Here is a 21,642-nt window from a genome sequence, read left to right as displayed (position 1 = left end):
CTTAACCCAACGAAGTGTATGCCAGTCCAAGCCATGAGCAGCCAGTTTCCTGAGGAGAATGCTGTGGGGAATGGTGTCAAATGCCTTACTGAAGTCAACGTAGACCACGTCCACAGCCTTTCCCTCATCCACTAAGCATGTCACCTTGTCATAGAAGGAGATCAGGTTCGTCAAGCAGGACCTGCCCTTCATAAACCCATGCTGTCTAGGCCTGATCATCTGCTTGCCCTGCAACTGCCACATGGTGACACCCAAGATAATCTGCTCCATGAGCTTCCCTGGCACTGAGGTCAAACTAACAGGCCTATAGCGCCCCGGGTCTACCCTCCGGACCTCCTTGTAGATGGGCTTCACGTTTGCTAGCCGCCAGTCAAGTGGGACCTCCCCTGATACCCAGGACTGCCAATAAATGATGGAAAGCGGCTTGGCCAGCTCCTCCGCCAGTTCTCTCAGTACCCTCGGGTGGATCCCATCCGGCCCCATCGACTTGCGTACATCCAAATGCTGTAGCAGGTTGCCAACCATTTCCTCGTGGATTGTGGAGGCCACATTCTGCTCCCCATCCCCTTCCACCAGCTCAGGGTACTGGGTGTCCAGAGAACAACTGGTTTTACCGCTAAAGACTGAGGCAAAGAAGGTGTTAAGCACCTCAGCCTTTTCCTCATCTCTTGTAACTAAGTTTCCTCCTGCATCCAGTAAAGGATGGAGATTCTCCTTAGTCCTCCTTTTTGTGTTGATGTATTTATAAAAACATTTTTTGTTGTCTTTAACAGCAGTAGCCAGATTGAGCTCCAGATGAGTTTTGGCCTTTCTAATTTTGTCCCTGCACCGCCTCGCAACATCCTTGTAGTCCTCCTGAGTGGCCCACCCTCTTTTCCAAAGATTATAAGCCCTCTTTTTTTCTCCTAAGCTCGAGCCACAGCTCTCTGTTCAGCCAGGCTGGTCTTCTTCCGCACCGACTCGTCTTTGGGCACGTGGGGACAGACCGCTCCTGAGCCATTAAGATTTCTTTCTTGAAGAGCGCCCAGCACTCCTGGGCTCCTCTGTCTTTCAGAACCACCTCCCAAGGGACTCTGCCAACCAGTGTCTTGAACAGCTCAAAGTCAGCCCTCCAGAAGTCCAAGACAGTGGTTTTACTGATCCCCTTCCTGACTTCGCCAAGTATCGAGAACTCTACCATTTTGTGGTCACTCTGCCCAAGACAGCCCCTGACCACCACATCTCCCACCAGTCCTTCTCTTTTAGTGAACAGAAGGTCTAGCGGGGCACCTCCCCTGGTAGGCTCGCCAACCAGTTGCGTCAGGAAGTTATCTTCCACGCTCTCCAGAAATCTCCTGGACTGCTTTCTCTGGGCTATGTTGTGTTTCCAAGATATGTCTGGGAAGTTAAAGTCCCCCACAAGAACAAGCGCTGACGATTTCGCAACTTCTGCCAGCTGCCAAGTGAGGTATCACAAGGGCAGAGTAAAGAGGTACAATCACTTCTGTTAACCTGCTGGTCACTGATCTTTTGATGCAGCCCAGGGTGAAGTTGGTCATCTAGGCTGCAAGCGTGTACTGCTGGCTCATGTCAAGTTATTTATCCACCAGAACCACCAAATCCTTTTCAGCAGGGCTACTCATAATGAGTTCTTCTCCCAGTCTGTACTCATGATGGGGAATGCCCCAGCCCAGGTACAGCACCTTCAACTTCATTAAGTTCACATGGGCCCACTTCTCAAATTTGTCCAGGTCCATTTGAATGGCATCCCTTCTTTCTGTTGTGATGACTGCACCACTCAGATTGGTGTCATATGCAAAATTTCTGAGGGTGCACTAGACCCCATTGTTTTTGCCATTGATAAGGATATTAAATATTTATCAGTAGTGGGTGTGTCCTGACTCACTACCCACTCACATGCCCAAAGTTTTGTCTAGATGAATCCAGGGGTGGAAGGGCATGATGTATAACCATATGCAATCTTTACATGAAACCTGGATGTGGTACATAAATGTGCTGGGACATGGAATGAGAAAGTGCTCTGGAGACAAGAATTTCAGTATGGAAATGTCCCCATCCTACTCTAGAGAGGCCTGGCAGCAAGGGCATTCACTGCTGTCACTATTGTGCCTGTGGCCAGGAATTGTTTTTCTGTGTATACAACCTCCCAAAGCCACACCTAACAGTAATTATAAGGACCAGGAAGATGCGCCTCAAACCCCCCAGAGCAACTGCTCAGCTGTATATTGCTAAAAGTGATAAAAGCAAATTTTCTAATTGTCATGTGAGTAAGATATCTAACTCTGCAGTAGGTTACAAACAGCAAAACCAAATAATGCTTTGGCATTGGAGCTCTTTTGAGATCACCATATATATCTCATTGTTAAAGAAATCATGAAGTCTACTTAGACCCTAAATGAGCAGATTCACAGGATCTTCTACAATACATCCTTGATATTTCTCAGGACCATGCAATACCTTCCATCTGCTCTACTGATAGCTGGTACCCAGCAGCAGGTGGTCTATTACCTGTTTTCAACTTCTACAAGTTGTTTTTACCTACTCACCTTCTAAAATCATCATTTATGCTTGATCAAGCTTTGTGGTCTCTCTTTAGAGCTAAAAATACCCAGGGCTAGGTCAATGAAGGAGACCCACATTAAGAGGTCTTGTATCTCTTTTTTGCTCTTACACCAAGGTCCAGCTTTGTATCTCCTCCTGCTTTACTCAGCACCATCATTTATGGTTTTGCTGCTTTTGCATCTCTTGATGCCTCTAACATCATCAGTTTCATTGGAGTGCTCTACTAAACCCCAAAATCATAATTCAGAATATGGTAAACAGGTGTCTTCCTCTCTTGAAGTGGTTCTATGGTTTCCAGGTGATCTTTCAATGCAAGCAAGGGCATATACTAAACTCTGCTTTCAGCATCTTCTATCTTGACTACACCCTTCCTTCTTCTGTAGCACATAATGTCATTTTAGGAGACTTTCAGTACAAGGCAAGGGGATTTATGCCACAGCGAAAAAAAAAAAAAAAAGCTCTGTATTTGTCACATAATCATATCATTGGGTACTAAGAATGCAACAATATTTCTATTGTTCAAGTTGACGGATACAGTGACTACAAAGGAATCTGTAAACCAGGCTCATAAAAAAGAGCAATTTTATGGATCAATTTTGTTTCAAGACAAACTCCTGCCTTCACTCCAAATGTAATTTTACAGTTGATCTAAAGACAAACTCTCATTGGAAATGCCAGTAATTAATGAATGGTTAAGTGCTAATATTCAAGAGAGGAAGATGCCTGACCAGCAATCTTGTTTACTTCCTCAAGCTTAATTTTTCACAAGTGAAAACAGGAACTCTGCAAAGCTGGGGAGTGGAAACATTCCCTCCATTTTTATTAGGCCTTAGATGGGGCTACAAAAACAACTAAGGAAGTCCTCAAGGTCCTTTGCTGAATGTGCATCTCTCCCATAATCATAAGGAAAGTGGAAATCCTGTGATAGGAAGAGTAAACAAGAGACATGAGGCCATATATATACCTCTGCGTGAAAGTTTAGGAGGACTGAGCACTGATGTTTTATGGACTCATTATTTCCCCAACAGCTTCTTGTCTTAAAAATTAGAATGGGTTTTGTTAAAATATACATGGCTGTCCTGTGGTATCACTTTCCCTTAGTGAATGTTTTTGACCTTACAGTCAAAGTGATAATTTACTTACACTCCCACTCCTTCTGTTTATTTTATTTTATTTTTTTATTTTTTTTAATCATATATTTTTATAATAATATTCATACACTGACACAGCAGGGACAGGTGGATTTGACCCGTTCCTGTTCCTGTAGGTTGTGTATTGTTTTGCAGGGATCCTGTCCCTTTTTCCTTTTAGCACAAATGTTTTTTACTATCTCGTTATGCAACAACTGTTCCACATAAGGTTTCACAAAATTTCTCACTCATTTCATAAGAAAAAGTTTTAAATCCTTTGCATTATCAAATACGCAGAAAAAGACATGTCTCTAACATGTCAAGGTGGGAAATGTTTCTTAGGTGAAGGAAAAAATAGCTGTTTCACAGAGTGAACAAACAGATGGGCAGACAAAATTAAGACAATACAGCCTTTTCTCTACTCTTTCATCTAATATTACCAAGGTTTCACTTATGTATTCATGGAGGCAGACTGGCCAATACTCAGAATATTGTCCATAGCTAAAACGTATAACTTATGGCTTTCATGTGTAACTGGTAGAACTTCAGACAAGTGTACTCACCTTCCCAGGGGTCTTGGGAAATGATGTAATGCTGTGGAATGCTCTAACTTAGCAACTGTTTTCATCTCTTTAAGAATTTCTTTAAAGTAATATTCTTGATTGTATTCTATTTAATTCAATGTTTTGTGTAACAGGAGCATTTGGAACTGCAAGGCTAATTTTATTTATTTAATAGGTGAGAAATGTAGAAGCTTCATCAGTCTGACTCCACCTGCTGATCGAGGTAAATATGTGAATTTTGTTTCTGTAAATATTTTTTTTCTGATTGTATATTGGTATACTTCCTATGGTTCTGTGTTCTTTGTGTCTTTTCTCCTATTATTCATAGGCCAAACTATAATTTATCTCTTCTCCTCAAATTTCTTTCACAAGATATTAGTGCCAAACAACACTGTCCTATATCCTTAATCTCTTCTGCCACATGATTTCTCCTTAAGCCCATCTCTCTGTTTTCTGTCTTAACTACTAAGCTGGTACACTTTGCTGAGAGGAAAAAAGATTGGGATGGCAAACACAGACAGGTGTTTCACCAGACATACACATAGCTTTATAAAAGGTTGTTTCTAGAATAATTGATACTGCAGTCCTGGAGGATGCCAGTCCTTGGCACAGCAAGACAGCAAAGAGCCTCAGCAGCATTTTCTCTCGGTCTTTTCTCTATAGTTTTCTCTATTACAGCATTCAGTAGCAGTTACTGGTGTGAAGGGACAAGAAAAGTTGCCAAACCTTTCTGTACAGAACAGAACAAAGGGGATCACTGCATCTGCTTTAATAGCCCTGACGCCAACAACAGTAATGCTGTGCAATATATCTGGGAGACAGGAGATGACAAGTTCATTGACCGAAAGTTTCATGCTGGGATCTGGTATTCCTGTGAAGAGATTATAAATGGGGAAGGTGAGTAAAAATATATATATTTACTTCAGAAATTAATCAGAGATCTTTCTACTTATTTTGTGTTAGTTTCCTCTTTGCTGCAATATCATGTATGTATTTTAAAGGAAAAAGTATCCTTAAAAAATTGCTCTACTCTGGAAAGGGGGATCTTAAAAAGCACTTTCTGTTTAATTCATAAAAAAAATAATCTAATATTTATGTAAAGAACTTTATAGTGTCAGATTATAGTACAGATGAAAAACTTTATACACGTCTAGATAAAACAGCAAGTTAAATGACTTTAATAGGGAATTGTTTATTCTTTCTGATGTTGTTACTCCTCTAGGCAAAAATAAACATATTTGTCTTGAATGATGTCACAGGAGCAACATTAAAAGCACAATACGCTTCTTTAAAAAAACATATATATATATAATTGGATTTTCATTTGACCAATTAATTCTGTGAGACCTAAGTTTTTTCATGGATTTCCTCTTAACCACAGCTATTTTCATTTTCTTGCTGTGATCTCACCTTCAATAAAGGGAAGCAGAAGAAGGTAATTTTCACCTTGCTATAACATATTTTGGAGACTCACTAATCATGAATGGAGGCATTTGACTGAGTTTCCTTCTTACTATGTAAATACTAGCGGAATTAATGCAAATTGCCATAAAAGAGAACCTCAGGTTAATTTTGGATCTTTGTATATGTGAATTGCTTAACTGGTTCAAGAAATAATGTTTATACTGTACATCCAAATCAGCACTAGATTTTTCCACTTATCATTCTGATCAGTTTAGCAGTGGCAAGTTGAATGAAACTTCAGCTATCTGTGCAACAAAATGAAAATATTTTAACGGTTGACTTTCTTGAAGGACCAGTTCTGCCAGAAGATATTGTACATCACGCAGTTTTAAGGGGGGTAAATGTCATAGATCAGAGCAAAATACATCTACCACTGAAGACATCTTTTAGGTGGATATTGCTGCAGATACTGGGGTCATGGAATTGGTCTGTCTGCTATGGCAGTTCTTATTTTCATACATGGTGCAGTTAGCGCTGAAAAAAATAAAAACAACAAACCTCCCTGTATTGTCAGAGCAGAACAAAATTAATTCTAAGAGCTTTGTTCAAAGCATCTGCGCAGGGGTCAGGAGGTCACATGGGTTTTACAATCAAAGCTTACAGGGAAAAACAAAAACAAACAAACAAAAAAAACCACTCAAGCTTATAAGAAATTTGTCTGAGCATCAGTCTTGTTGCTGTACAGCAAACAGTTCTTCCTTCACAGGGAGGATGGTATACAGTTTTGTAAATTGTTAATTTTCCAGTTCTGACTTTCACAGGCACAATCTTCTGCATAAAAAAATTTCAAAGCCTTTCTCTAACTTTACCACATATGTGTGACTGTTTCTGCCTTGAAACAGTCTGGAAGGATTCTCTATCTGAGCTCCAGGAGTATATCCACATACCAGGGACTCTGTGTGTACAAACACACATCGGAAATAGTTTATCGTGGTCATCTTAATTGGTACTTCTATGATAGATTTTTGATTTTTTGCATTTTATTAATCTATTTCTTTAGATCAATACAGCATATATAACAATAATTAATTTTATTTTAAATTTATTTATTTATTTATTTTAAATATATTTTTTTTCTTTTTTAGGTGAGAAATGTAGAAGCTTTGTCAGTCTAGCTCCAGCTGCTGATCGAGGTAAATATGCAATTTTTAAATATAAATAATATGTTTGTGATCACATTAACCAATATAAATACTCTGTATGTTGATTTCAAAAAAAAAAAAAATAGTGTTTTTTAATTCTACAGAGTTTTTGTCCTTTATTTTGTTTTTAAACTTCAAAATGAAGTCCACATGACTTGAAATCTGAGTCAATGTCTTTCAAATCTACTCAATTTGAACAGGAAATTAAAAAAATATATATTCTCATTATGAGAACTGGAAATCGAGATTTCTAAGTTTTTGCCACCTCTCTCCTCAGATCTCCAAATTCAGAGTTAGGACTTTGCGGTTGGCACTATGCTGCCTGGAGAGGGCAGAAGGACACGTATCATGTGAACGAGGCCAGAAAATGTGCTGAGAGGACTTGGGAGAGAAGTACTCTGGACCAAGCCAATCTTGATGCCAGTCTGAATCCTCTCCCTGCACCCTACACAGAGCGATAAGGAAGCATTTCCATTCATCAAGGTTTTGCAACCAAAGATACCTCCTAAAAGCATAGAGTTAGCCTTGTTCTTTCAAAGAACAGTTCCTTTTCCTACAACACGTGCTTGCAGATACTACTGAGAGAGCAACTCTCCCATGTAATCCTTATAGTTTAAATGGTTAAATCAATCATTTTGGAAGTGATGAGTCCTGAAAAAAAGTCCTCCTTCTTCCCCAGGAGGTTGAAATTGCATTTTCTGAAAGGAAAAGGAGTGGTAGTTTGTGGGCCCTGGCCCTGAGAGCATCTTGCACATGAAACCACTGGTGGGCACAGAGACGAAATTATCTCTGTGACCAGGAGAGTGGCCACAGGCATCCAAAAGATAGATCAAGGGACCTAATACAGCACCTTGGTACCTGATAACCACACTGTGAGGCTACCCCTGGGCAGTGAAATACCGTGTAGAAATAAAGGCTCTTGTCCTGCACAAAGGAAAACACAGTTTGTGATCAGCAAAGGTGTGTGGCTGCAGTGTGCACAAGACTTGGGATGCATTAGTCTCACTCTTTCTGAATTTATCATCCTTAGACAAGTCAATATACAGAAGTGTTATCACAGTTATCCAGTGCATGTGTAACAATGGCTCACTATTCAAAAATATTTAGATGCGAGTTCCCATATCTGGGTAAGCCCACACTGCTGGACAATGTAACGTCTGGAGTTCCTGAACAATTTTTTTTTTTTTTTTTTTTTTTTTTTTACTGAGACAAAAAAAATTGTTTCAGAAATAAATCTTGCCCATGCATAGCCTGACACAAAAATATGACTAAATCCATAGTATTTACTTATAAATTATATCTTAGCAATGTTTCTATTTTTAATTTATGATTGTTACCATATATATATATATATACACCTAGTATATATATGCATATGAGATCACTATTTGAATTTACAACTAGATGTCTTAGGACATACTAATTTGTTCTTAAGATGGTCTGTGAGGTTCAGCAATCAGTTGTCGGCCAGCTCTTGCTACTGTAAGGACACAAGAAGACTCTGCCTGCTCCAGCCAATGGGACATTAGCATGTTAATAATGCTGTAATGCCTGCATGTAAAACAGCAGGCTAATAATCTTTCAAAGGAAGATTAACTTCTTGAGTAAGATGTAATCAACAGATATCCAGGGAGAACTGAATTAAACAATACCCAGAAAGATGGATCTCAGTGAAATATGGAGAGCGTTTGGGCACATGAAGGCTTCTCTGTCCAAAAACAAGAGCTTACCTGGTGAGAAACTAAACACAAAAGGAAGATTTTAGTTAATGACTAGACCCTCAGGCAGTGTGGCTGTGTGTGTGGCCTTTGCAGTTTGTTAGCTGAATAACGTGGTCTTCTGTTTTGGTATATTCTGGACACAGCAGCTGTGGTGTCAACAACAAGATAACTGGAAATTAATTCTTGTCTTTATGAACATTTATTAAAAATTCTCCCTTTTTAAAAAACGAATTTTGGTTCATAATAATTTTAGGGTAACTACTGTGTATAAAAAATGTACTGCCTGACCTTGCACCATAAACTTAAGCGTACGGCAGGAACATGCTAGTGCTCTTCTTCTAAATGGCCAAATCTGCAGAGGGAATAATAATTTATGGTGTTGACCATGTGTGTCTTCCTACAGATGTTACAGCAGCAACCTCACAGCCTCTGACCATTTGTTTAAGTTTGTGTAAATAATATAAATGAAGAAGAAATAAATGTTGAAAATACTAAATGACTGCTTATTATATCAGTGCTATTAATTTGGTTTTACAGGGGTTTTATGGCTGTCTATTGTAGCAGAGCTACTGTATAACATTTTGCTTCTGACTGGAGTTGTTCTTATGTCAGTAGAAATGTGCTGCTACCGTAGTGTCATTGGTGGGCTAAAGATCAACGCCTTTTCTGCAGTAGTCACCGTACTTGCAGGTACAGTATAGGACCTCAATTTATTACATCAAGAAAATTCAACACTGATAGATGTCTAACCAAAGACTAATAACAGTGTCCAGGATTAAAAGCTATAACAATACCTATTGAGACTGTTGCATTTCTCCATGTTACTTCTTAATCCAGTGCTATATAATCACAGGGACCTGGGCAAATTCAGTTTGGAAGAAACTTCAGAAGGTACCCTAGTCCAAATTCCAGCTCAAAGCAGGGTCAGCTCTGAGATCGGACCAGTTTGCTCAGCAGGACTGTATCCAGCTGGATCTTAAAAACCTGCAGACAGGGGAGCCTATTCTACTGCTTGTCCGTCCTTGTGAAGAAGTTAATATATCAGTACCTGAGCAATTTGGCCTGAACTCAGCATTTACCATGAATTGAGCTATTGAGGTCTGGAGGTTGAAGACTTGCAAAGGTGTCTTCCAGCCTGAGATACTCTGTAATTTTGTCTATGCTAAACAATTTTTGCTGAGGAAAGTTGGAGTTAAAAAAAAAAAAAAAAAAAAAAAAAAAAGGTTCTGTGAGCTTTCTAGGAAATGTAGTCCAATCTTTACTGTTCAAAATGTTTATTCATACAAAATATAAAGTCTCTACTGCTACAGTTTTGCATAATTTCTTTTAGGCTCCCACCTGCAACACAGAGTAGGTCATTTCTTCCTCTTTTTAGTTAACATTTGCACATCTTCATGTTTCTCAGATCCCTGTAGGACAGAGAGTGGTACCCAAACTCTATGATCTCTGAGCACCTGCTGGAACATCTCCTTTCTTCTGAATTAATTTCTTGAAAGGTGTCTATGTGGTTAAAAATATATATATATATATATTTTTTTTACCAGTTCTACTAATTATTCAAATTAGTCTCCATTATCTTTCTTGACTAGTGATTTATCAGTAGATTCACTGAAAAACAGTTTTAAAATATTTTTTCTCCTATTGATCAGAGATTTTTCTGTATTTGAACCTCAGCTATAGACTTAGTAAAACAGTATGATTTTTAACTTGACTAAATAAGCCTACCTTTTCAGAGAAACATTTCTACCTGTATCTCTTGATCCACTGTCAAGTTTATTTTGAAAGAAAGGATAGTAAGCTTTGTTAAGTGATGTAAAGAGCGCGATGACCTCCTCCAGCCACTCTGGCAGTGGAAACCCATGTCTTGGCCAGCAGAGCCTAGTCCAGTGCCCGTAGACCCAAAGTGTCTGCCCAGACCAAGGGACACAGCTGCCTTTCCCTTTGCAGGTTCAGCCAATAGTGATGCTGAGTGTGTGTCCCAGAGACACACAGGACACACACAGACACACAGAAGACACTGACACAGCCACAGACAAGGCACTGCCTTGAACAAGGCAGTCCTCCACAGAAGACTCACATAAAACATAAATACAGACGGCTGAGTCCCTTTTCTTATCTTGGGCTGGCACAGGACCAGTGCAGTCACACATACAGCACTCTCTAGGTTTGCAAGCACACACACACTCATGGGTCTCCAAGTACAGCCCCTCTATCTGTCCAGCATGCCAGTCAAGATCCCTGACACCCTTACCCATTTCATGGCTCCCCTCTTCACTGGCTGGTCCAGCCTGATGCTTGCAGCAAACATGCAGCTCTTGCACACATTCCAACTTTGTAATCTCCCTGGATGAACCAGCACTGACTCTCCACTCTCCTTACACCTCAGCCCAAACGTGAGGTCCTGCTGAACTTGCTGACTGGTTTAGCTTGAAGTCTGCTGGTGAACACACATGGACAACCTCCCTACACCAGGTTGTCTGTGAATTCAGCCCCCCCAGCAGCCAGCACCAGGCATACAGGCTGTGATGCACAGCCCCATTTCTGCTTCCAGTGCAGAACCTGGCACTCACCTCACCCATGTCAGCCCCCTTCCTTTCCCCCTCCCTGTTCTCCACAGTGGTTGGTTTGGGAACACACACTGCTCCTGCCCCAGTGGCTGGGAGTAGAAGACCCTATTCACTCCAGCAAGTGCACTTGGACCTTACTGGTCCCAGTAGCTGACATTGTAGGCCAGGGCACCCACAACCCCAGCCTAACTCCAGTAGCTGCCACTAAATTCAACTCAGACTGGCCTCCAAGTAGCTGGTACTTAATACTTTCAAGTCATATATGCACGCATACACATGCCTACAATCACATTTGTCTCTGCTGGTAGTTGTTTTGGGGAACATATATAATTCTTGCTTCAGTGGCTGGTAGTGAGGACCTCCATAGTCTCCAGTAGCTGGCACCCAGTTAATTTACACTGGTCCCCCCAGTAGCCGGTACCTGGGGCTCAAAGTCTGTAGGACCCTCCCTAAAACCAGAGAGCTATGGCCACTCCAGCTACTGACATTAGGACTGTCACTCACTTCCATAGCTGGCACCACAGACAGGGATGCCTGATCTCCTGGCCTGACTCCAATAGCTGGCATCAAATTTCACTCACACATACAGACCCCCCCTGTAGCTGGCACTTAGACTTTGCAGCCCACATACAGACACGATAGAGTGTAAATACACAGAGAGCTACATAAGAAAAAAGAATTAATATGAAAATAAGGTAGGACAGATTGTGGTGATCAGATGCAGGGCTCTACCAGACAAGTGCATTTTACTGGCCCAATTTCACACAGCCTGACTACAGTCTGCACCACCCCGCACCCTTTTGCTACTCACTGGTTCTCCTTCCCATGCACATACCCTCATGGGTTTGCAGAGCTTTACCAATCCCACACCCTTCCCAGTCCAGAGCCCCTTGGTCTAAAGGATCATCAGTTGCAAAGCCACTTCTTGAAGTGGCACATATAGTTTCTTGATAGCTAATCAGTTAGAGTGACTGAGAAGTTTGTTTCTTGTCATTGTCTCCATATTTGTTTTGTCAGGTCTGTGTATTGGTATACTTTGTTTTCTGGTTTCCACCTTTCCTATTAGCTTCCCAGTTGACAACCTCCTCCATCAGATATTCTTGCTGGAATAAATGTTTTCATATTTTCACATGCTCTCATCAATGAATCTGCCTGACCAGGTTTGGTTTCTATCAATGCCTCCCATATAATTTGTCAGTCAGGTTTGTGTTCCTATATGTTCTTGTGTATAGCTTCCTTCCTTTCTAATTATCCCTTGTTGCACTGAGAAAAGGTCAGGAGGAGGCTTACACAGCAAAATTTTACTGGATACTGTTTATTTCAGATCTTCTCTGATTTTAAACATTTCTTAAGATAATACAAGTTGAAGAACATGTCTTAGTTGTTTAACTTGTATATAAATCTGTTGTAAATATAAACTGAATCTAGTTGCTTTACCAAAGCAAGAGTTTAAAGTTTCCTTCACTCTAATCTGAAATGAAGATTCAATTTCTTATAATGACACGTTCTTTATTCTAGCACAAAAATGCAAATTAAAATTCAGCTACTGGAAATTGTAGCTACATAATTCCAACTATTTTGAAAACACACGTTTTAAGAAAATAGTTATAGTATTTAATCATTGTGTGTCAGTGTTTGATTTCCTTCAGTTTTTAGCTCGGACTGTATAAAATGTATAATGCATGTTCTAACTGATGTAGAATATGTTGACTTAAAAAAAGAGTCATAGTGTGAAATTTTATTCTTATACAAGAGCTAAAAGGAGGGAGCTCCAGTGAAAGATCTCATGTTCACACTCCAGTTAATACATCTCTAGGCAGCCAGAAAGGAGGATTTAGGAGAGAGATTTGTTGTAACTCAGAAATGCCTACAATATGTCATCTTTCTCGTGAGAAATGAACAACTCTTATGGTTGGACCAAATGATTTTGGAGGACTTTTCCAACCTTAATGATTCTATAACTGGCCTCAGTCCTCTAAACCCCACTTCTACAGTTGAACATCTTTCTTCATACAGTTTATTAAGGAATGTGGTATCAGGGTGTCAGCTAACTACTGAAGTTGTGTTTCACACTACGAAGCCCTTTGGCTTTATACTGCATAGAAGGGCTGTCTTGATTGCCTATTGATGGTGTTTCAAGGAGTACCAGTGTTTCAGGGAAGGGCATTTCCTAGTGACTACTGGAGACAGATCATGGTTAGTCCTCACTTGTTATGAACTAGACTGAGAGCCTCTGTGCACTAGTAATCGCTTTGTTTTGTAAGAATTCATGAAAAGGTCTATTTTGGGAACACCTAACAAATTGGGTCTTGTGAGTTTGGTGGGGGGGCTGTCTGCTCTGAGAAGCTCATGTATGTTAGACAGTGGGATATCTGATAATTTCAAGACCATTATGGATTTGTAAATGTAGGTAGAAACAACAGCAACAACAACAAAATAGAAGTTCACAGGGAAGGTCACTGCTGGAAAATAAAATGTTAATGGAAACCAGACACCCTTAGGCTTATGAAGAGACCTTTAATTGAAAATTAAATTATTAAATATGCTACTTTCACAATTGAAACTTTCAATGTTTTTTAATAGCCATTTAGTGCTTGTTCAATTTTTTCTTTCACCTCAATAATGTTGATAAATCTTGTTGCATTTAATGTACTGCAAAAGTGTGGGTACAAGTATTACAAAGGTACAACCATTACAAAGGTAATGCTTGTGTCTTTGAAAATTTTTCCACTGAAAGACAGGAAAATGAGGGAAAAGTGACCTTTGCAATGCAACTGAGTGAGACTTTGTTGTTATGGCTGATTCCTGCTTAGGGCTGAATTACTAAGTAATTGGTTTTCAGATGGTGATAACAAATAACTTTCTTGTTTTTCAAAATCTAAGGACTGCATGTCCCACTGCTCCCATAGGTTCTCATAGCATACAAAGTAGTTGTCAAAGGATTGTACTAGTAAATCAATGTCACATAAACACACCTAGATGACAATGTCCAGTATTTTTCAGTGTCTTACGGATTCTTTGTAAAATATTCCTTAGGAGTTCAAGGGACAACTGCAATAAATTGACAAAGAAGAATATCATCACTTTAACTTTTTCTAATGTTCTTTCATTATATTTTTTAGGTCTTCTGGGCATGGTTGCTCACATGATGTACACAACTGTATTTCAAATGACTGTAAATCTTGGTCCTGAAGACTGGAGACCTCACACATGGGATTATGGCTGGTCCTTTTGGTACTTATTGGTTTACATTTGGTTCTTCCATTATATTTCAGTCACTTCATCCTATATTCAAGAAATTTATATCTACTGGAATAAATAGGTCTACCTTATTTCAGTCCTGGGAACGCATTTCAATATTTAGCTGTTTTTGTCCAAATTCAGTAGTCTTAGATTATTGCATAATAATGTATAAGCATGTGAATTTTGCATTTATCATCCTTTAGACAGTACATAGACCTCTGACTGTTCTGCATGAAGCAGAGGTTCTTTTCCACACACATCAGGTTACCCATTTTTATAAGACCCAGGTTTGTTACCTTTGTTTCCCAGGAAGACTGCCTTGTATAAGTTACTTAAAACTCTGCTGGCCTTATCCATTTAGGATGAATGTTTCTTTACCATGTGTATGCCTCAGGTTGTTGTATTTGGAACGTAGTCAAAATAATTCAAATTTTTAAGAACAGACTTGGGTAAAAGTAAGTGTTTTTTTTTTTTTTGTTTTTTTTTTTTTTTTTTTTTTTGACCCTGTAAATAATTGCATCATTTTCTGAGGAGGTCTAGTGAATTAATTAAAAAAGAGGAGTAGGAAGTGGATTTTTCTATAGGGATGTCTTTGTTGTGCCTTTGAAAATCCATTCAAATTTTATCAATAACGAGCATTTGAATGTTCAGAAGGCACTAGCTGGAAACAGCCTTTATTTTCCCAGCCTTAACTGAGAAAAAGAATGGGAACAACTGTATTTGGTTAACTCAAATGTCCATAGGGACCAATCATTTGGGTCACTATAGCAGAACTCAGGCTGATTGTCTACATATCTGTTCTGACAGTTGAGCTGCTACTATCACCAACATTATCACATCTACCACTTCTGCCACTACAGTCAGCTTTCCCCTCCTGAACACCTGCACTTTCACCATATGGCACATATTGAGCAGCTGAGGATTTCACAGATGTCTTCTAGTTACTCTGTGCAGCCTGGACCACTGAATGCCCAAAGAAATGCTTGTACCATCACAAGACTTTCCAAGTCATCAGTACCTGCATACAGAAAGACATTGAGGAAGATGGTGTCTCTGTCTTTCTTTTTCTAATCAATTGCATGCTCCCCTTTTCTATCAAGATCCACATTCTTTCCTTTACTCAGCCTAAATGGTAGCTATATCACCCTGTTTGATAATCTAAGAAGAAAATAAAACCATACATAGAGGTGCCTCACTTCCTCCCTCCAGTTGTCTTGCTTGGTGTCTTTCCTTTTATCTTCTTCCATGTGTAATATTGTCTCTCTTCTGATAACCTACATGTAGACCTCCATTATTATTGCATAACCCTTTATCTCCAGCCTCACATGAGTACTCTCCCAATGGCTGCTTTGGAAAGTAAAAAGTTTTTTTTTTTTTTTTTTTTTGGTTTTGTTTTGTTTTGTTTTTAAAGAAAAGAAAAGAATGTAAACATGAAAGTAAAAGGGGAAGGATTCTAACACTATGCAAGGAAAGACGACAGATGTCAAAACATGGGCATTCATGATTATAACTAACACTCCATTTCTAATCACCCTGGCATCCACTTGTGGCCAACAGTGTCACCAAGACCATGACAGGGACATGGACAGGCAATGCCACAGGAAAATACTTCACTGCTTTACCACTAGGAACTTTTTAACATCATCTTCCTATCAGCCAAGGAAAACAGGGAATCAGGCCAATGGCAGCAGTTTTTCATCTCAACCATCAGACTCAGGGGAGCAGCTATGCCTACAAGAACTGTTTATCCTCTGTCATGGATCTTCCAGGTGCTACAGATTTCCCCTCTCCACATCCAGCTCATGTGGCCATGATTTTTCTTCCACCTGTCTCAGAAGGCATGAAGACCTTTTCCCTTCAAAGCACAGGAATTGGTAGTGATGGGTAGGCTCAGTCTCTGGTGACCCTGAATATCTTTTCAATAAATCTCTTCATCTTTCTCTTTCTATTCTTTGGTAACTTTCCTGGAGGTTGGAAGATATTTCTGTTATTGGTGAGTCTTGCAATCTCCTTTTGTTTCTCACATCAATGCATCCTTACATCAAGAGACATTTTCTTTCTAAAGAATTGCCCTGTTATAAATTCCTATAACACACCTCAAATGGAATACTCTGTGCAGTGATAGGAAAAATCATAATCCAGCTGAGCTTCTATCTGTATTTATTTTTTCCAGAGGAATGACTAGTTACTTCTTTAATAGTTACTCTTTTTCCAGTTGACCTGATTGATCTCCCCTTCACCATTGTTGTCTGAGCAGAGTTCAAACTGAATTAACTTCTTGAAGCTAAATTTCCAGTGCAGCCAAACTCCTCTTTATCCTCTGCCTATCACAGTGACATGACTTTGCTTATGTCCTTCCTTGGTTCTCCCTAGTTGAGGTTTCTTTTCCATACTGTTTATGGAAAAGCAAAAGTTCTGGTGAAAACCTTGAAGAATCCCAGCAATATCTTCTTTGCATTGTCAAAAGAAACAATTTACTCCTGTCCTTTGTTTTGTATATTTTAACACAGCATTGGACTATAGGAGCACCTGTTCATAAGAGCTTAATTTCATTCAGTCTTTGGTAAGAGGCCTTTTAAAAAGTTCTCTTGAAATCAGTTTGTTCCCTTTATTTCACTGGGTCTTTCAAAGGGCTCTAACAGATTGATTAGGAAGCACATCTTTATCAAAAGCTGTGCATGAAGCATGAAGTATCAGTTATATCAATTTGACTACTAAAGCTACAATGCTTCAATTATTCAGCCCAAATGCCTACTATATGAATAAGGCCTACTGCAGATCTGCCACCTTCATCTAATCTCAGGGGCTAAAACTTGGTGTCATTGCTGCCATCTTCAATTCCTCTCTAACATGGTTGTCTTAAACCATAGGTTACATATAATCATAGGTAGGTCTGCTGTCCCATTTGCGCTTGGTTTGAATGATGAAGCATTCTGTCTGCTTCTGCTGGCTTTTCCCTATTCTTGGTATTTCTTTGTTACAAGAGCACTTCCACTTATCCTCAGATTTGAGACAGTAATTCAGGGTATAGTTTGGCTGACTTCACAAGAAAATATAGCTTGAGCTGCTCCCCCTTCTTCCTGTTCCTAGAGGTCCTACATATCTACGTGCCATAATCCACTGCTCTCAAACTCTGTCAAAAGATCTGGATGTCTGGTTACCCTGGAAACCAATCTTGGCTAAAAATAACACTCAAAAAGAAAAAAGAAATAAAGAAGGAAAGAGTTATTAAAAAAAAAAAAAAAACAAAAAACAAACAAACAAACAAAAAAACCATAAATGAGTTCATTGAACTACAGCAAGGATATGGGAACAAACAGTTATGAGGCAAAGGTTAAATTAACAAGAGTTTCTTAAACTGATTTCTCCAGTAATGGACACATTTCATTTGATTATCCTGAACTTGCTATGTTAAGAAGGGCTCTGGTAAGTTTCTCCACTGTAAACTCTAATTCATTCTACTGTGACCATACTTTTGCATGCTAATCTTACACCTCTAGCATGTGTTGCCCACTCAGTGGTGCAGACATTTCCTGAATCTTTAGTAAATTGTACCATCTTTTTAAATATTTTTGGATAACTGGCACACGTTATTTCTCAGTGACATCTGTGAGATTTTTAGACTCAGTAACTGCACCTTTCAATTTTTTTTTAAGCATTCTCATTTTTACTCTTACCGATATTGAACTCTAAACAGAGTAAACAGAGGAATTAGAGTCAAGGTTTCATTAAACAAGAATATTAAATGTGAATGTTACAAGTGTTATAGAGAGGTCCACTCTGTAAGTCGAGTATGTGGATGGTCATTAACCAAATATCTTTCTTCGTCCCTGACCATGCTCCACTTTCCATAATATAAACCAATACAATCATTTGTGTGCATTATTTTTAAAAATAAACTTGAAAATCTTGGATATGAAAATGTTCTGCTAATTTCTAATAAATCTTTTTGTTTATAGCCTCGCATGGGCTTCCTTCGCTTGCTGTATGGCTGCAGCTGTCACCACTATTAATAAATATACAAAAACTATTTTGGAATTCAAGCACAAAAGAAAAACACTGGAAAGGAGCTTAAAGATTAAATACAAGTTTCCAGAACACGCAGCTCCAGAGAAAGCTTGCAATGTGCATGTGAACTCTTTTCACAACACTACAGAGGACCCTGCACACCCAGTAAAAGACTTGCATCAACTGGCCACTATTTCAGTTCTGTAAATTTGAACCATATCTCAAGGCATCCTGTGAATCATAATATTAGATGAGAATGAAATAGTATTAACTAATAAAATGTACATTTGTGTTGCATTAGATTTTTTTAATAATAATAATAAAAAGATATTTCCATGGATGTTTCAAGGAAGTCTTAGAGTGGGAAAAGCAGATCCAGGTGTTGTAGTTCAGACAAAAAACAATGATACAAGTTCTCCACTGCTCTGATTTTTAAGCAGTCTAAATGTTAATATAAGGTATGTGAGTTTGCTAGTATTTCAGAGCACTATGGATTTCTCCTATTTTTTTTTTTATTGACACAAAACAACAACAACAAAACCCACAACCCAAAACCAACCAAACAACAATCAAAAAACCCACAACACCCAAAACTCCACCAACAGCAGGGCAGCAAATAAAGCAGCTCACATGTTGTGCATGGCTGCCTGGCTTGTAAAAGTTTGTTATTAAAAGTATAATCTTTCCAGGAAAATCAGTGTGTTACAGCTTATGATTCTTGAGTTTTCACCTGAAGCATATAGGTAGGTTTTGCTGTGAAGTGAAAGAAAGGCCAATATGAGGAAGGGGTTTTCAATGTAATTAGTACTCATTTAAAAAAGCTGGGAAGATAAATGGAAATTTGGAAGGTTGTAGGCATCACACAACTCACCAATGTAATTCTTTATATATCTTTCTGACAACAGTGTCAGAAAGAGTCAGAAAATTTGATTGGTCTAAGAATGATCTACAATCACATTAAGGATGGGAAAGTAGAATTGGTTTTAGTCCTCATAGATCAGGAATACCCAGCTGTTCCACTTTGGGTTCATCATGGATCTTCCTTGTGATACAAAATCATATGTACCAATTACATTGGGCATGAATTTTTCTTATTTTTTATGTGAATATTCCAAATGAGAAAAGTCATTTTTTCTGTTCTACTTAATACTGAATGCTTCTTCTGTATACTTCATATACCAAATGAGCCTTCATTTTTCAAGGTTCAAGTTTTGCTCTCTATTCCCAGTATAATAAAAACTTTTTTATCAGCCTATATTTTCCTACAATCAGCTGTTGGCTCCTGTATTAAAACAGCATCTCAGTGTGTAGCACTTAAGAGTATTATTATGTCCTGAGGAGTTAAGTTATATGCAGTCTGCTAGCATTATAACTGCCAATTCATGGTCATTGTGCACCATCACTTCATTAACATGAATTTTAGAAAGAACAATGCCATTTCATTCTCCTTGTCATTAATTTAGCATTTAACCTATTTCCAACTTCTAAGCACTTATGGACACTTTAAAACAAACAAAACAAACCCAAGATGGCGTCTCTGAACAGTGAATGGGGTAGACTGTGTCCAGCCAGCTGGCAAGTTATTGTAGAAAGTTCTCTGGAACCTGCTAAAGGATCATAGAATCATAGAATGGCTTAGGTTGGAAGGGACCTTAAAAACCACCTATCTCCACCCTCCATGCCATAGGCAGGGATGCCACCTACTAATCAGGTTGTCCAAGGCCCCATCCAGCCTGGCCTTCAATGCCTAGAGGGATGGGGCATCCACTCTAGGCAACCTGTTCCAGTGTCTCACTACTTTTACTGTGAAGAACTTCCTCCTAATGTTTGATCTAAATCTATCCTCTTTTAGTTTAAGACCATTCCCCCCTGTCATATCATTATCTACATGAGTAAAGAGTCCTACTCCATCCTTTTTATAAAAACCCTTTTAAGTACTGAAAGGCTGCAATGGGGACCCCCCGGAGACTTCTCTTCTCCAGTCTGAACATGCCCAACTCTCTCAGCCTTTCTTCATAGGAGAGGTGCTCCAGCCCTCTGATCATCTTTGTGGCCCTCCTCTAGACTCGCATGAACAGGTCCACACCTTTTTTTTTTGTGCTGGGGACCCCAACCCTGGATGGATTACAGCAGGTTAGGCCTCATGAGTGCAGAGTAGAGAGGGACAATTACCTCCTTTGACCTGCTGGTCACACCTCTTTTGATGCAGCCCAGGGTTGAATTGGCCTTCTGGGCTGCAAGTGCGCACTGCTGGCTCATGTTGAGCCTTTTCTCCACCAGAACACACAAGTCTCTCTCCATAGGGATGCTCTCAATGAGTTCTTCCCCAGTCTGTCCTCCCGTCTGGGATTGCCCTGACCCAGGTACAGCACCTTGTACTGGGACTTGTTGAACCTTATGTGGTCCACAGACGCCCACTTCTCCAGCCTGTCCAGGTCCTGTTGAATGGTATCTCTTCCTTCTTTGGAATGTCTGGCTTGTATCAGGCATAATGTAGTCAGCAGAACCAGGGAGGTGATCATCCCCCTGTACTCAGCTTTGGTAAGGCCACACCTCAAGTAGTATGTTCAGTTTTGGGCCCCTCACTACAAGAAAGACACCAAGCCCCTGGAGAATGTCCAGAGAAGGGCAACAAAACTGGTGAGGGGTCTCAAGCACAAGTCTTATGAGGAGCAGCTGAAGGAGCTGGGATTGTTTAGCCTGGTGAAGAGGAGGCTCAGGGGAGACCTCTTTGCACTCTACAACTTCCTGAAGGAAGGTTGTGATGAGGAGGGAGTCGGCCTCTTTTCTCAGATAACAAATGATAGGACTGGAGAAAATGGCCACAAGTTGCACCTGGGGAGATTTAGATTAGATAGCAGGAAAAAAACTTTTTTCTCTCAAAGAGTGGTCAGGCACTGGTATGGCCTGCTCAGGGAGGCGGTGGAGTCACCCATCCCTCTGTGGTGGTCTTTTTACTTGGGTTGGCAGCCGAGCTCCACCACAACCGCTCTCTCACTCCCCCTCCTCAAAGACGAGTGGGGAGAAAATACGATGAAAGGGGCTCAAGGGTTGAGATAAGGACAAGGAGACATAACTGACACCGACATAACTGGTCCCACAGGCTGCCACAGCCAAGGGCTGCTTTCAGCAGCACTTATATACAGGACTTGTGTAAAACAGACACAGACAGCAGGGACCCCTTCCTCCTTTCTGGCCAGCAGAGATGGAAGTTCCCTAGTGAAGGCACAGACACACAGCAC

General features: G+C 39.8%; 2 protein-coding genes across 2 annotated transcripts in view; one reads left to right on the top strand and one right to left on the bottom strand.

Moving 5' to 3' along the window:
• Nucleotides 1-4,787: 4,787 nt before the first annotated feature.
• The window catches only part of DHRS7C (dehydrogenase/reductase 7C), a 36,522-nt gene continuing 19,667 nt past the window's right edge, over nt 4,788-21,642 (bottom strand). Inside the window, exons 7-8 of the mRNA XM_035342618.1 lie at nt 13,369-13,372; nt 4,788-4,897 (exon numbers count right to left, since the gene is read on the bottom strand). Of these exons, the coding sequence (XP_035198509.1) occupies nt 4,803-4,897; nt 13,369-13,372 (99 nt within the window). The 3' untranslated portion in view covers nt 4,788-4,802. The remainder of the gene's footprint in view (nt 4,898-13,368; nt 13,373-21,642) is intronic.
• Nucleotides 4,832-19,094, top strand: LOC118175936 (germ cell-specific gene 1-like protein). The gene is made up of 5 exons (XM_035342617.1): nt 4,832-5,152; nt 6,805-6,852; nt 9,120-9,272; nt 14,272-14,383; nt 18,352-19,094. The coding sequence occupies exons 1-5, from the start codon at nt 4,849-4,851 to the stop codon at nt 18,605-18,607; spliced, it is 873 nt and encodes a 290-aa protein (XP_035198508.1). The 5' UTR covers nt 4,832-4,848; the 3' UTR covers nt 18,608-19,094.

Source organism: Oxyura jamaicensis, chromosome 18, assembly GCF_011077185.1.
Source record: "Oxyura jamaicensis isolate SHBP4307 breed ruddy duck chromosome 18, BPBGC_Ojam_1.0, whole genome shotgun sequence".
Lineage (NCBI taxonomy): Eukaryota > Metazoa > Chordata > Aves > Anseriformes > Anatidae > Oxyura > Oxyura jamaicensis.
Note: the sequence above shows the minus strand (reverse complement) of the source record. Positions and strands in the feature narration are given on the sequence as shown.

What these genes read in the sequence shown, in the direction of transcription:
- LOC118175936 (XM_035342617.1), top strand. Translation starts at nt 4,849, where the DNA reads ATGCCAGTCCTTGGCACAGCAAGACAGCAAAGAGCCTCAGCAGCATTT. An exon ending in AGAGATTATAAATGGGGAAG is followed by an intron (nt 5,153 to 6,804) that starts GTGAGTAAAAAT and finishes TTTCTTTTTTAG; the next exon opens with GTGAGAAATGTAGAAGCTTT. An exon ending in AGTAGTCACCGTACTTGCAG is followed by an intron (nt 9,273 to 14,271) that starts GTACAGTATAGG and finishes TATATTTTTTAG; the next exon opens with GTCTTCTGGGCATGGTTGCT.